The sequence below is a fragment of the Balaenoptera musculus genome, chromosome 12 (genome assembly GCF_009873245.2).
Source record: "Balaenoptera musculus isolate JJ_BM4_2016_0621 chromosome 12, mBalMus1.pri.v3, whole genome shotgun sequence".
NCBI classification, from domain to species: Eukaryota; Metazoa; Chordata; class Mammalia; order Artiodactyla; family Balaenopteridae; genus Balaenoptera; species Balaenoptera musculus.
The window spans coordinates 9,212,646-9,229,064 of record NC_045796.1 but is presented as its reverse complement, the minus strand read 5'-3'; the positions used below and the strand labels follow the sequence as shown (position 1 = coordinate 9,229,064).

The 16,419-nt window shown below is 48.7% G+C and overlaps 1 protein-coding gene across 6 annotated transcripts in view; it reads left to right on the top strand.

Moving 5' to 3' along the window:
- TMEM181 (transmembrane protein 181) overlaps nucleotides 1–16,419 on the top strand; it is a 72,459-nt gene that overhangs the window by 35,976 nt on the left and 20,064 nt on the right. For all 6 annotated transcript variants that reach the window (XM_036871001.1, XM_036871003.1, XM_036871006.1 and 3 more), the window contains 4 exons: nucleotides 9,026–9,081; nucleotides 10,833–10,923; nucleotides 12,187–12,308; nucleotides 14,987–15,097. In XM_036871001.1, the coding sequence (XP_036726896.1) occupies nucleotides 9,026–9,081; nucleotides 10,833–10,923; nucleotides 12,187–12,308; nucleotides 14,987–15,097 (380 nt within the window). The remainder of the gene's footprint in view (nucleotides 1–9,025; nucleotides 9,082–10,832; nucleotides 10,924–12,186; nucleotides 12,309–14,986; nucleotides 15,098–16,419) is intronic.

Genomic DNA, 16,419 nt, shown 5'->3' with positions numbered 1-16,419 from the left:
TTGAGATGATCATGTGGTTTTTCTCTTTTGTTGATGTGGAGTATCACATTGATTTGTGTATGTTGAACCATACTTGTTACCCTGGGATGAATCTCACTTGGTCATGGTGTATGATCTTTTTTATATGTTGCTGGATTTGGTTTGCTAATATTTTGTTGAGAATTTTTGCATCTATATTCATCAAAGGTATTGGCCTGTAATTTTATTTTTTGGTGGTGTCTTTGTCCGGTTTTGGTGTCATGGTGGTGGTGTCTTCATAGAATGACTTTGGGACTGTTCCCTGAGGTGAGGAACAGTTTTTGACCATCTTATCATTTATGGTTACCTTGGTGCAGTGCCATTCAGCCTGGTCCAGCGGTACCCACTTGCTCTCACCCCCTAACGGCCCCATCATGGAGGATGGCACACGGAGGGTTGACCCTGGTCCTGCCCTGCACAGCAGCCAGGGCCTACACCCAGCTTGGCAGCGCCAGGCGGCCTTGACCATGTACCCTGTGTTGAAAGAGTTGTGTTCCAGGACCTGCCTGGGTGCTGGGGAATCCAGAACATGCTGGCTGATTGGGGAGCCGGGCCGTATAAATGGTTCCAGTGCAGCAGATTCTGGGGAGGGGGTGAGATAGCGGTGAGCACGGGCGGGGATGGCTGCTGTGGCGACGCCCGGAGCAGGAGGGAGCCTGCAGGTGCTGTTTGAGGGGAAGAGCCACCCATCACCATCTGAGCTTCGAAAATGCCTCTGAAATCATCCAGTCCAGCCCCCTTTCACACAGATGGGAAACGGAGAACCAAAGTCAGGTTTCCAGAAACCCAGGTCTCTTCAGTCCAGGGGTAGGAGATCAGGATCAGGAGCCTGCTTAGGCTGTTCCTCCTGCCCTCCTAAATACCTTTTCCAGTGAGGGTAGTTTATTTAACTACAGCACTTAACATTAAAGTGTGAATGACAGTTGGGCTTAACCTGTCCCAGAGGCAGTTGTGCCTCAAAAGGCTGGTTTCTTGACCTGAACTGAAGCTTAGGTAGTGAATGGGCTGAGGAAGTTGGGGGAGAGGGTGGTTATTTAGGTGCCATTTGCCTCCTGCTGATGAAGATGAGGATGGTGACCACAGCAGTTGTGTCCAGCCTCTTCTTTTTCTCCCCGTGAATTCACCAAGGAATCCCAATTACATGAGTCACAGCACACCTCGGTTATCTTACTTGATTTTCACAACTGTCCTTTAAGATTGGTAGAGGAGGCATTAGTATTCTCCTGGGTCTCCAGTCTCACAGCACTTCAGCCCACTCTTGTTTCCTTAAGCACCAACATCCATGATTATATGAAACCTTCTCCACTCTTGCAGAAATGAAAAGTGTTGCACCAAGGCTGAGATGAAAAAGACCATGTCAGGATTCCCATATCCATTTCCTTCTGTAGAGCACTAGCGTTAGCAGGTTCTCCAGAGAAACAGACCAATATGTATATATGGAACAGAACCAAATCTGTTTATGTAGATTCAGGTACATAGTTTTATTGTAAGGAATTGGCTCACGTGATTATGGACGCTGAGAAGTCCCCAGATCTGCATTCAGCAAGCTGGAGACTCAGGATTGCCAGTGGTGTAAGTTCCAGTTTGAGCCCAAGTCCATCCAAATGCAGGAGAAGACTGATGTCTCAGCTTGAAGACAGTCAGGGAAGGAGAGCAAATTCTTCCTCGCTCACTCAGCCTTTTTGCTGTATTCAGGCCTTCAGTGAATTGACTGAGGCCTACCCACACTGGGGAGGGAAGCCCGCTTTACTCAGCTACCCATTCAAATGTTCATCTCATCCAGAAACCCTCAGTGCACAATTAGAATAATGTTTAACCAGATATCTGGGCACACCATGGCGCATAAACCTCACAAGTCCACCCCCTGTCAACTTGGCATCCATGCACGTCTCCTTAAACCATACCTGATCTCCAAATAAAGACAGTAACAAGGTCATTGTTCCTTCTGACATGATAACAACTACCCTGCATATAACCCGAAACTCACTACCCCTTCCGCAGGAGAGCAGGTAGGGTCCTTGCGTGATGTTTACTCTTCTTCGTATCCTGTAACTTAAATACTGTGATATAAAGGCAATAATACAGCTTGTGTTACTTGATAAGGGAATAAGAGAGGGAAGAAAAAAAGGTATTTGCTTAGTATATGTATTTATGCACGCAGACATACTCATGACAGAGTAAGGAGGAAATATTCATGACAGTTAAAAAGTCCTTGTGTCTGTAACTAGTCAGGTGGTCATAGCTGCTATTTATAACTACCTTATTCCATGATCTGTTCCACATTTCATTTGCCTTCAGTAAGCACCTCAGTTGGTCGTGGTTCTTTACCTGGTGGGATGACCCAAACCTTCACTCCTGAAGAGTCTGGGCCATTAGTATTCCTGCCTGAATTGGGTTGTTGTAGTTCTCCATTGACCTTAATCCCAGGGCCTGGTAATACTGAGAGATGCCCTAAGCGATCTCCTTAGATGTCCTCCTCCCTGCCTCCAGTGTGGAGTAGGGGTGCACTTCCCCCTTGGTGGTCAGGGTCAGTCACCCCGGCCTGCACAGGAACTCCCTGCTTTGCCTGTCGATTCCGAGGCATGAGGAGCCCACGGTAGCCGGGTGGCAGCGTTAATTCCAGTTCAGTGTCTCCAGGTCGAAGCATTTCTCCCTATGGAACTAAGACCTTTAGAGCATCAGCCTGTGGGAAGAGCAAGCAAAAATTTTGCCAGTGGGTCGCCTGGGTAATGGTAGTGCCATGCCCATTTCCACCCCTTGATTCCTGGACCTGTGTATACCTGCCGGCTGTGGGAGAATTGGCTCCATGTGACTGGACACCAAATCCACACCCAGAGTGTCTGTTGCAGTCAGGACAGGACAGTGCCCCTTCCACGATGGAAGTGGTCCAGTGTCATCAACCCGCCGCCAGGTCTCTGGCTGATGGCTGCGGGGAAGGGTGTGATGTCGGGCTCAGTGCTGATCTCTGCTGCTGGCAGGTTGGGCCCTCAGCGGTGGCCGTAGCCAGTCAGCCTTGGTGAGTGACGTCCACGTTGCCCATCCTACGTGTCACCTCTGTCCCTGCTGCCGTGGCCCCTTTGTTCACGAGCCCATTGGGCGATGACGGGGTGGATACCGATCCACAGAGTGGTTCATTCTCTCCACGTGATGACTCAGGTCCTCTTCTGCTGAGGTCACCCTTTGGCGAGGTCACCCTTTGGCGAGGTCACCCTTTGCTGAGGTCACCCTTTGCTGAGGTCACCCTTTGGCGAGCATTCACGTGGGACACAAACATCTTCACGTTTTTGCCCATTCATAGAGGTCGAGCCACATACCTCTTCCCCAGATTTCTTTGTCACCAGTTTTCCAATCACGTTCCTTCCGAGTATCTGACCATCCAGCAAGCCAGTGGCCACAGCCCAAGAACTGGTAAACAGTTGCACATCAGGCCATTTCTCCCTCCAGGCAACCTGAACAGCCAGGTGCAGTGCTTCAGGTTCTGCCCACTGCGAGGATTTCCGTCAGCTTGTCCTTCAGGGGTGTCCAGGGAGGGGCTGTGGCTCTGCAGCTGTCCACTGGGGGGCGGCGTCCGCACATCGGGCCGAACCCAGGCCCCATCTTCTCTTCCCCGGCCGCTCGTGGCGGGGAGCTCCCCGTGAGGCCATAGGTGCGGGCTGGGAGGAGGAGGCAGTGTCGCGGGGTTGGGGGCCGCGGCATTGGGGCCACTTGTTCATGCGACTTGAGCCTTCCAAGGGCCTGCTCGGGCGGATCACGTATGTACCGCTTCCACTCGATGGTGGAGTGCTGCTGTGCACGCCCGGCGTTACGGCTGATGGATCAGGTAACACCCAGGTCCTGATGGGCAGCTCAGGTCACGTGGTGACTTGTTGGTCCGTGGTTAAGCATTGAGTCTGTTTCGGGCCGAGAGCTGTTTCTCAAAAGGAGAGTGGTTGTCTGTGGAGGATGGCAGGGCTTTGCTCCAGAACCCGAAGAGCGTGCACTGAGGTTCATCCACCAGAGGCTCCAGACAGCATCCCTGTGTGCCGTTGGTGCTTCAGGCACCGCTGGATCTGCCGGATCACGTGACCCGAGCGGAGACCAGCTCCCGTGGGGGCCTGACCCGTGAGGAGCCTCCTCTTGTCCTGGGCCCCACTCCAACCCGGCAGCTTTTCGGGTCACTAGGTAGATAGGCCAGAGTGTCACACCCAGATTAGGAGCACGTCGCCTCCGAAATCCAAAAGGGGCCCACTAGGCATTGTATCTCCATTTTGGTTGTAGGAGGGACCAGTTACGGCAACTTATCTCTCACCTCAGAAGGGATCTCTCGACATGGCTCTCACCACTGGACCCCTAGCAATTTCACTGAGGAAGAAGGCACATGAATCTTAATTGGATTTATTTCCCACCCCCTGACGCCAAATGTTTTACCAGTAAGTGCAGAGTAGCTGCTACTTTTTGCTCAGTAGGTCCAGTCAGCATGATCTCATCAATGTAATGGGCCAGTGTGATGGCGTGTGGAAGGGAAAGATGATCGAGATCTCTGTGAGCTAAGTCGTGACATGGGGCTGGAGAGTTGATACAGCTTGAGGTAGGGCAGCGAAGGTGTAGTGCTGGCCTTGCCAGCGGGAAGCAAACTGCTTCTGGTGGACCTTACTGTCAGGGATGGAGAGAGGGGCGTTTGCCTGACCAGTAGCTGCATCTCAGGCACCAGAGGATGTGTGGATTTGCTCAAGCAGTGGAACCCCATCTGGTACAGCAGCCTCAATTGGAATCACCACCTGCTTAAGCTTCTGCACAGGCCAAATAGGTGAGTTGAATGGGGATGTGGTGGGCATCTTTCAAGCCCTTGATGGTAGCACTAATGTCTGCAATCCCTCCAGGAATGCGATATTGTTTTGGTTTAGTATTTTCATAGGTAGAGGCAGTTCTAGTGCTTTTTCCACCATAATAGCCCTCACTCCACAAGTCAGGGAACCAATGTGGCGGTCTGACAGCTGCTGAGTATTTCGATTCAAATTACACATTCTGGAACTGGGGAATTAACCATAGGATGGGTTTGGGGACCCACTGCGCCCATTGTGACACATACCTGAGCTAAAACCCCGCTGATCACCTGGGCTCCATGGGTCCCTCCTCCGGTAGACCCCACTGATCACCTGGGCTCCATAGGTCCCTCCTCCGGTAGACCCCACTGATCACCTGGGCTCCATAGGTCCCTCCTCCCGTGGAGCCCAGTGACGTTTCGGATCTCCTGAAATTAGTGTCAGCTCAGAGCCAGTGTCCAGTCGTTCCGAAAACGTCTGATTTTTTTTCCCTTGATGCATTTGTCCTGGTAAAAGGCTGTAGGTTTCTTTGGGCGAATGATTAACAGTATAAATGCTCGGCAGTGTACTGGGGTGCTTTCTTAAGGGGACCCAACCTTCCCTTTGTTCAAGGACCTTTGGGTCTGTAAACTGGCTCAAATCTGGAAACTACTGATGAGTTGTCATTCTCTGTTTTTATGATACAGGTTAGGCTGTTGTTCACTTGACCTAGAACTTTCCTGCTTATGCAGATCAAGTAATGATTTGGTAGGCTTCCTATGTCTTTCACTTCTAGGAACGCCATGATCAGTTAGCTAACGCCGTAGGTCTGCAGGAATCGGGCTATTCTGACTGCTGCTGTGCCTCTGCTGTCCATTATGTGAGCTCACCCACCTCATCTCACACGGCCCCGCCACTGCTGGGATCCACTTATTCCTACTGCATGTTGTTTTCCCAACTCAGGGACTGCAGTTCCCATGGTAAGGCCTGGCCTGCAGAGAAGGGCAGTCGTAGAGCTCTTTAAGGATGCTCGGGTCTCCCCTCACAAATTTATTTCTCACAGTAGTGGTGAAAGGTATGTCTTCTGGAATCTCCCAGTAGGTCTTAAATGACAGAGCCACCCTAGCAATCCAACTCCCTAAGCCTCTGATTCCCTTCCTCTGCATTGAACCTGGGCAGGTGCAGCGTTTCTAATTCACTCGCTGGGAACCACCTTTTGGTCCACGTTTTAGCCAACCACCCAATCAACCACCCAATCAGACCCAATCCTTTCCGACTACCTGAGCTACAACTTTCAGTGCAGAATCTCTTTTTAGTGAGCCCACATCCGTTAAGTTTGGCCTGAGACAACTTTATGTTCCTTCCACCATTATCCCATACGTGTTTCCTGGGCTTCTGTCTGTATAAATCGGAAAACTCAAGTAGTTCTTCTGGAGTGCAGCACATGTCCTCATGGGTCACGTGCCTCACCTCTGGGCCTGCTGGGTGTGAGTCTAGTTGTAGGTCTAGAGGTGAAGAGGGGTGGGGGGTGGGTCCCGAGGAGGACCAGCGTCGTCCTGCCTGGCAGCTGCCTCAGTGGAGGCCACGACTGATTCCTTAGGCGATGCAGGGCTAATCCCACAGGAGGAGGTGGGAAGGCCACTTCCACCGGGAATGGGGAGAACTTCCACTGGGAAAGGACTCATGAGAATTGAGCAGCTCCATGTCCCCAGCTTCATCAGGATCTTCCTGCACGTCCCCGGAACAGGATCCCGTTCTCTCCCAGTCAATGCAGTCACTTTAGCATCGAGACACCCTGCGAGGCTGGGAGTTCAGTGGTGTAATTCAGCCAGTCGCTGGATGAGATTCCGGTTTGATTTTCAGCAGTCTCAGCACTGTGGCCGTAGGAAATAAGGGTCTCCTTCAGGGCACACGTAGAAGCTTTCAGATCGTGGGTGTGGCACTTGAGCTGGGAATTCAAATCCCTGAGCTCATCCTTTTCTTTCACCACTTTGTCCAGTGACGTTAGGAGCAACCAGCGAGCCTCATTACGTTTGTTAGTTTTCCAAGAATGTTCTAAAGTATCGTAAACAGAGTCACTTACCTCCTTGCTTCTCATAGTAAATGGTTGATTAGGAGTGTCTAATGGAAATATTTTGCATATGTTCATGAGCTCTCAGTGCTCTCCTTACTACTGAACATACAGTCATTAGCATCTTTAATCAGGTTAGAGAACCAATTCCAGAAACCCCAGAACCAGGATAGAATACTCACCCTTAACATGCTGTTCCTCTAGAACCACTCTTGGTACCAAAATCTGTGTTAGTCTGGGTTCTCCAGAGAAACTGAACCGATAAGAGATACAGAGAGAGAGAGATGGCGGTGGGGGGCGGGGGCGGATGAGAGAGAGAGATTTTATTATAAGGAAGTGTCTCACATGATTATGGAGGCCAAGAAGCTGCACGGTTTGCAGTCGGCAAGCTGGAGACCCAGGAAAGCCGATGGTGTAAGTGTTCCTGCGTCTGAAGACAGGTGAAGACTCATGTACCAGCTTGAAGACAGAGAGCCTCGAGGAAGAGAGCAAATTCTCCCTTACTCAGCCTTTTGCTCTGTTCAAGCCTTCAGTGATTTGGGTGAGGCCCACCCACATTGGGAGGGCAGTCTGCTTTACTTAGTCTACTGATTCAAGAGGTACTCTCATCCAGAAACACCCTCACAGACGCACCCAGAGTAATGTTTAGCCAGTTATCTGGGCACCGTGTGGCCCAGTCGATTAGACACACAAGTCCTCTGCTCCTAGTTAACTTTCTGTAGTCAGGTTATTAGGATTTCAGAGTTCAGAGTGCCCAAGGGACCACTGGGTCAGTCACCTCGTTTTGCAGATGAGGAAATGAGATCCAGAAAGCCTGTTAGCTGAGACTCGAGTCTAGACTTTCCTGACTCCCAGTTCTCAGTTCTTCCTGAGAAGCCAGGCTGCCTTACTTCCTGGGACAGGAGTGCAGTCCGATTGTGAATCCGTTGGAAATAAGCCTTTCTGGGACTTCCCTGGTGGCGCAGTGGTTAAGAATCTACCTGCCAATGCAGGGGACATGGGTTTGAGCCCTGGTCCAGGAAGTTCCCACATGCCGCAGAGCAACTAAGCCCGTGAGCTGCAACTACTGAGCCTGCGCTCTAGAGCCCGCGAGCCACAACTGCTGAGCCTGCGTGCCACAACTACTGAAGCCCATGTGCCTAGAGCCTGTGCTCCACAGCATGAGAAGCCCGTGCACCGCAGCGAGGAGTAGCCCCCTCTCGCCGAAACTAGAGAAAGCCCGCGCGCAGCAACGAAGACCCAATGCAGCCAAAAATAAATAAATTTATTTTAAAAAAAAAAGAAATAAGCCTCTCTGTGTGTGCACGCCTCCTTCCTACGCAGAGACATCTCTGCTCAGCCTGCAAGAATGTGCCCCAGAGACATGCTCCTGCACTGGTTGAGGTTTGTACTCAGGTATCTCCTCCAAGTGGAGGGTGGTTGGCAACAGGCTGGGCGTGGCCTCGGAGGCAGCCGGAACACTGGCGTCACAAGCTGCGAGGGTTTGCTTCAGAACAAACCCGGTTGTAAATAAAATCAGGTTCATAGTGTTTCCTTTGACTACTTCTTTTAAGGCCAAAGCTCTGAAATATTACAGTGTAAGATTCTATGAAGCTTGTTTATGTTATTTTGGGAAAAGCCTTGAGTATATTGTTAGTATATATACTTTTTTTTTTAATATCCTCAACTTAATAATTTGGAAGATTGGATTAATTGGATGAATGGATAAATGTCTTAATTTTTTAGCAGGAATCTTTATACAAAATATATAGATAGTGTCTGTGTCGTTAATGCTTTCTTGGATCCACGCCCTCCAGAGAGAGCCTTCCCAGAGAGCAAGGGAGGGGGTCTGCACACACAGAGCCCCATGGACATCGTGTGCGTTGCATGGGGTCGTGTTGTGTTCACCTGCGTTGGGCGGTTAGCACGTGCAGCAGAGTGGGTACTGTGTGCCTGTGTTCCCATGTTTGTATGTTTTACACGTATATATGTGTGTGTGTGTGTGTGTGTGTGTATATATATATATATATATATATATATATAAAACCTTCAAAGATAGACCAGGAAAAAGACTACCTCTGTATAATATATGAGTCTTTCTTGGCATTTGAAAAAAATCAACATTAATTATCAATATAGTTATAACCTGCTTTTTTCTTTCTCTGTTACATTTTAGGACCCAAAGTGATCCAGACTTCTGCAGCTAATTTTTCACTAAATAATAGCAAAGAGGTAAGACTGGGTCTAAGGGTCACTAAGAAATGGTCCTGCTTAAAGTGTCATTAAGGTCAAACCCACCCCCCTTGCCCGGCAGCTTGCTTCTCGGGCAACACACATTTCTCACTCTACCGTCAGCTGCTGGCCTCTGGGTCCTCGTTTGCTAAAATTACCTTTTCTGCTGTAATAGTAACCTGAGTGCTGAGAAAGGATGGTGATGTTACCTCTTAGGGAGCAGCAATTCATTTCCAAAGGCTGCTTAACTCCTCCTGATTCCTCCCGTGTGCAAGACTTATTAGATTATAAATTCTAACGATGCTCACTTAGGTTTCTGACTCTTTTTTATTATATTTGCCTCAGTTAAGAAGTGGTCTTTATGTCAGGTTTCTAACAGTAACAGTTTTTTTCTAATGATTGTTTGGTATTTCTTGCATGAACTCAGTTTAAATGAAAAATCCTGTTTCTTTTCTTTTTTAAAAAATAAAATGTGCCTTGATTCTTCACCATCTTTAGAGAAAAACAGAGGTCCTTCCACTTGGAAAATTTTGGTTTTCTTTAATAAATGCTAACTTTTGTGAGAGCCCAAACAACTAAGCCTTTTCTTTTTCTGATATCGAAGTATCTTCATCTATAAACTGAAAGCAGTCGTCCCACATTCTCACTGCCTTGTAAGGTGTGTGGCTTAAATCTGATTATTTGACCCCAATACCCCGCCACCACCCCACCCCCGTCTTCGTTCTCCCAGCTCCCTGCTAGGTTTCCACCTCCAATTCTCAAAAAAGCAAAAGGAGAAAAATGTCCGAAAACTTACCTTTTGGGCCCTCGTTTGGCCTATCATCACTTTTTCTTTTTTTTGGCATTTCTTTATTTTCCTTAACTCTCAGATTGAGGATCTATTTGAAGAGGTGCTGCCATAGGGTTTCCTGACTATAGTTGGTCTTTTTAAAATTTCCGTCTCAGGATGTAAGTCCTTTTTTGACACTGAAAATAGCAGCCGTCCCCCGGAACTGACTCGCTTCCAAAGATGGTCCGCACTTCTGAAAGGTTATAGATCATCCTCCAGTTGGTTTCATTGTCTTGGTGGCTTTGGGGCAAGTCTCTGGGCACAGGGAGTTTCCCTGAGGTCTGCCAGAAGCATTAAAACACAAAAACTACCCATTTACGTTCAAATAATGCTTGTCTTTGGAGCTAGGATCGGGCTCCTCAGGCAACTCCTTCTGTGTCCCTTGCTGTTAGACACCAGTATTGTGTTTTTCAGCAGACACTGCAGAAACGTCACTGGCAATGTGGTCCCCTCTAATTTCTCTCTCTAGGGCTGTTAAAGCTGAAAATGACAGATGTCAGTGACATGTCTGGCATATTGGTACTAAAAAAAAAAAGATTCTTGTGAATATGAAAATATTTGTTGGTGTCCTTTATTATCTTATTATGTGTATCATCTTACGCACTTTAATTTTCTTCTCCAAGATGGCCTTTTCTTGGTATTTAAGTAGGTATATTGTCCCAAGGCTATAGGTAGTGGAGACTGCCTGCTTTAGAAGTTTTCATGAGAGACAAGTGAATTGCAGCAGAAAGTTAGTCCTTTATTTTTTTGAAAGGCAGAATTTTACTTATATTGACTAAAGGAAAACTACATGTTTCTGTTTCAGAGCTACCACTCCAACCTTTTTTGTAAATGTAGATTTTGTATGTTAAGGCAAGACATTGGGTAGGCGCAACTGAAGAGATCACATGGATTTTTTAACTTCTTTTTCTTTTTGCCTCAGCTAAAGCCAGTTCAAATACTTTCAAACCCGCTGTCTACATATAATCAGCAACTATGGCTGACATGTGTTGTCGAGTTGGATCATTCAAAAGGTATGAAGCCTGACATTGTAGAATGACTTTTTTTTTTGTACAGAGCACCATATTTGAAAGGTTTAAAGAGCTTTAAAATCTTTCAGCAAGTGCTCAAAGATGGATTATAAGGTGGTGATTATTCTTTTTAATACCAGCAAGTTGGGAGCCCCTTAAATGTCCTCCAAGGAAAGTTATGTTGCAGCACTCGGGGAGTACCCGTAGGCCCTCAGGGATACTGGTCATCCTTCGGGATAGCGGTGAAGCCTAGCTCCGTGGCTGCACGGTGTAGGTGCTGCGGCTGCAGCCTTTTCCAGGGGGCTTCTGGGAGAGAGTTAAGTCCTGGTGTCCTAAGCCAATGGTTCTGTCCCGCAGGGACACTTGGCAGTGTCTGGAGACCTTGTGACATGGCTGTCACAGCTGGGGAGCAGGGAGTGCTGTCAGTATCCAGTGGGTGGAGGCCACGGATGCTGGTAAACATGCTACAGTGACAGGACGAGTTCCTCACAGGAGAGAATTATCTGACCTCAAAACAGCCATGGTGCTGAGGCTGAGAACGCCTGCCCAAAGCACTCACAGTTTATAACAGCCTCGCTCTGTCCACCTAGGGCGACCCGGTCAAGCACCCTCCCTGAGAACCGAGAAGATGCTCCACATCGTTTTCTATGTACTGTGATTTAGAGGAAGCACTTTGGTTGAAAGAATTTGAAAAGATAACCCAATGACTGCAGTAAATTAAGTGAAAAAAACGCATATTACAAAAAAATTAACCTCTTTTTATAACATTTTAAAAAGCATAAATAAATTTGATATCACTATATATTTGTGTGTCTAGAAAACAGTCTGGAAGGATGGACACAAACATGAAATTATAGTTTCTCTGGTTGTGGCATTATACGTGTTTAATACCATCTTTATATTTTTGGTCTTTGATATATTTAAACAATGAGCATATAATCAGAAAAATAATGAATTATATAATCAGAAAAAATAAGAAACCTGTTTTTATTTTGGTATGCAGTTAAATTAAAATTTATATGGGAAATTAAAAAATAAAGCTTTATTAGCCATGAAATATTTGCCCTTTTGTGAAATGAAACTTAGGGGTGGGTGAGAAACAAGTTCACGGAAGGGCTGGACTTGGCTGGCAGGTGTGAGCTTGGCAGATATGGGGAGGCTGGTGCGTCCCAGAACCTTCCCGGGCCGACGCGCAGCCAGGCAGGCACTTCTGCAGGTGTGACGGCCTCTCGTGGTCTCTTAACACTGGATTTCTTTCTTTTGTAGAAACAGCTATTCAGACCAACTTCACCATGACTGTTAAGGTCGATGGTGTAGGGCAGGACGGGACCACCATGTTCGTTCATAATAAAGTTCACAATCGGACAAGGACCCTCACATGTGCAGGGGTGAGTGCATTTGACTGGTCCGTGGTGAGTCATCTTGCTGCGCTCTTACGGAGCTGCTCTCTTAGGTAAAAAAACTGAGTCATACCAATGATGGCATGGAAAACCCATCTGACTGTATACACTGATACCTTGTAAATTCTTATACGCGTACACACACACATGCACACATATACACATACACACACCCTGGTGCCTGTGTTTACTGCCAGTGTAGCCCCCTGCCTGGTGCATCCACAGATGACTTGACTGGCTGCCAGTCTCACAGGAGGGTGGCCTGCCACCGTCCTGTGGTCTTCCTGATTGCTGGGGCCTGTGGTTTATTTCCAGCTGTGGGATGAACTACTCACTGATCCATTCGGGACGCTGGGACCCAGGCCTCTGGGGAAGAGTGGCGTCCTCTTTTGAGCGTCTACTCCAGGGTGCAGCACGTGGCTCTGGGCTAGGAGACCGATGGTCCACAGTGGGAAAGGAGCCCTCGCTCTAGGTTTTGTTGATGCCGTATTCCGTCAGAACCCCAAGAGTCGGAACCAGATCCTGCTGTAGCAAGGAGGCCCCGCTGGGACCTAACGGGTCGTGGGACAGCATGCGTGGGAGCATCCAAAGGGATTGCGTTTGGTTATAGGGTTAGGAAGTGGCCTCGTGGCGGGTACTGTCCATACATGGTCTCATTCCGTCCCCAGAGCAGGCCCACGAGCAGGAACTGTTGTTAGAGCCCCACTTCATAGACGAAGACACTGAGGCTTAGAGAGGTCAAAGCACTTGCCCAAGATGACACGGATAGTGAGGGACGGGACCAGGCCCCCTCCGCCCAGGCTCTTTTATTCCGAAGCCTGTGCCCTTAACACCCGCGCACAGCGCCTGGTTACTAACAGGTACTGGACAGTTTTTCCCGGCGAGAAAGAATTCGGAGCGGGAGGCTTCCCGTTCAGAGGCTGGCCGCTGGCTCTGGCCCCTCTGTGTCGACGTCTGCTAGGAGATCCTGAGATGGGTCCGAACCGTCGCCCGAGGGGCCTGGGCTGCAGGAAGGCCGAGCTGACGGTGCGCTCTGCCCAGCACAGTCGCGGCAGCGTCTGCTTGCGCCCTGCGCCGCGGCTCTGCCCTGGCTCGTTGGGTGGACCTGGGCAGCGGAGCCCGGGGAAGCAGCAGAAGTGCCCCGACTCTCCCGCGTCCTCCGTTCATCGCCCGTGTGCGCGGGGCTGTGCCAGTTTCTAAACTGTATTTTCCTCGTCTGTAAAGCAGGAGGTCACGCCTCCCCTGGGGTTGGCGGCGAGTGGTGCGGACGGAGGTGGGTTAGGAAGGTGAGAGCTCGCGCTGCTCCCGCCGGCGTGAGGGTCCAGGCACCCCCACCGCACTGAATAGACAGGAGGGACGACAGGTGTGCGGTCTGAAGGGACCACTGCACCAGCAGTGGTTCTCCGTCCCGCGCAGACTGGGCCAGGAGGCCCACCAGTCCCCGCGCCGTGCTCTTGCCTCTCCTCTGCCTTCTTCCCCGTCCCTTGCATCAGCTCCCTCTCCCCGCCCACTGCCTTCCTATCTTCTTAAGCCTTCTTATGTGACGCTCAGGTCTGTTTTCCTACCCGACCTCGGGCAGTCCTGGCTTGGAAAGCCTTTGCTCAACGGCAGGGTGACTGCCCAGTTCAGACCCCAGGCTCCAACAAGTGCCACAGGACGGCCTGCTTGTTCTGGGCTGTGGCCAGATTCCTCGTGGCACAGGAGGGGCCTTCTGTCGGGGCCGAGGGGCATTGCTGGCCCGGCCACTGAGTCCACACCTACATTCGCACCTGGAGGGTGGGTTTCCTTCCCCTCACCTCTCTGAAATAGAGGAGACCTGAGCAGACCCAATTCTTAATTCTGAAGGGACGAAAGCAAGGGGCTCAGCCGGCCAGTGGGCACACACACCACACACTTCAAGAGATCGCAGGGGACTCTGCGTGGGAATGACAGGCTAGTGGAGGAAAAAAAATACATAATCCACTCTGTGCATCATTACAGCAGTTGCAGAAGTGGGCCAAGGAGGAAAGTTAGGCTGAGGGGTCTGATCTGTTGTGTCTTAGCTGACGTGCCTCCTGCACTAGTGTATTTGTGGAAGCGTCAGGTTTGTGTTGCATTAACTTACTTTTTTATGCAGGTGACATTATTAGTTTTAAAATTTATTTTATTGAAATATAGTTGATTTACGATATCGTGTTAATTTCTGCTGTACAGCAAAGTGATTCAGTTATACATATATACATTCTTTTTTATATTCTTTTCCAGTATGGTTTGTCACACGATATTGAGTATAGTTCCCTGTGCTATACAGGAAGACCTTGTTGTTTATCCATTCTATATGTAATAGTTTGCATCTGCTAATCCCAATCCATCCCTCCCCCATTTCCCCGCCCCCTTGGCAACCACAAGTCTGTTCTCTAGGTAACATATTATTTTGAATTGTATGAAGTAGAAAGGTTCTAATGACTGTAAACCATGTATTATTTGTTTCTAAATATATCCATTTGGTTCTTTCTTTCTAAGAGCTGGTTTTGGCTGGCATCTGAATTTTTCTGAGCTTCTGGCAAGTTCCCTGGAGATGATCTCTTGGATCATCTGTTGTTGGAATGTGTTACTTCGTGGGTCAGTTGGTTCAAGAGTGAGTCTTGCTTGCTTTAAAGACACAGATCTTCCTTGTGCATTTGCAGAAATGTGCAGAAATTATTGTGGCTCACCTCAGCTACTTGAATTACACTCAATATACAGTGACTGTGGGATTCAAACACCTGAAGGAACGCATCAAGGAAATGAACTTCACCGTAAGTATACCAGCTGACCACAGCGTTTCCGTGGCTCATTTGTTTAGCTTCCATTCTTTGTGGAATGACTGAAATAAATCACAGCATCGAAATCATGTTATTTTGGACAGGGGAAGACATGTACAGTTCTAAAAACTGTAGAAAAACCAGTTTCTTACATACATGGGACCACAATTGCTTAAAGAAACAACATGGAATTGGAAAACCATGGTGTTCTAAGATTTAGGAGAGAGAGTAGCCTTCCAGTTGGGAGGTAATGGAGAAGTTGCCAGGTGTACCCTCCAAGGAAGGCAGGACCCCCTTCTCCAGGCCTGTGAGTGGTCTTCAGACCCTGCCAGACCTCTTGGTGAAGGGTCCCTGCTCTCACGTGCCTGTCTGCCCCGAATCATGCAGCTCTGATGGTTAGACATTCCTGTCTCGTGTCCGGCTGAAATCAGCCTCCTTGTTCCTGCCGCTTGTTGGGAGTCAGAATAATCATCAGGGTGACTAGGGACACGGGTGTTAGGTCAGCCAGAAGAGCTGGGTTCAGGTCCCAGCACCACCATTTACAGTTTGACACTGTTGTGCCTCTGTTTCCTTATCATAAAATAGCTACCTCATACAGCTGTGACTATTAAAGGAAGGTGCCAGGGGGTTCCTTTTTTAAATTATGCTCTTTTGGGATGTAATTCACACGCCATGAAAGAAGTCTATTAGTAGTCGCTTCTCATTTCTCCCTCCCCCAGCCCCTGGCAATCACTAATCTGCTTTCTCTCTGTATGGATTTGCCTGTAGTGGACATTTCATATGAATGGAATCATATACTTTGTGCTCTTTTGTGAATGACTTCTTTCACTAAACAGTGTTTTCAAAGTTCATCTGTGCTCTTCTGGTAACAGCACTTCATTCCTCTTTTGCCAAATAATATTTCATTGTACGTGTGTGCTACCTTTTGTGTATCCATTCATCGGTGGATGGGCTTTTGGGTTGTTTCCATTTCTTGGCTATTGTGAATAGCGCTGCTATGAACGTTTATACACAGGTTTTTATTTGGACAAAGGGGCCCCCTTTGCTGAGAGGTTGTGGTGTGTGGGAGCCCTCCTGCACCCTTCGGGCCCTCCCACCTCTGCGATTCTCTCTGTTTCCCGGGAGGCCTCTGGAGGTCGGCTGGGCTTGGGGTCATGCCCACCGCCTGCTCGTTGTGAGCTTGACAAATGGTAGCCGTTGTTTCGGCCTCGCTACTTTTCTTCATGTCCTGTCTCTAGACTACCCAAAGCGAGTTTGTTTATTCTTCATCTGCCTGATCGCTCCGCAGGTGTTTGAAGAAGGCTGTCTCTGAGGTT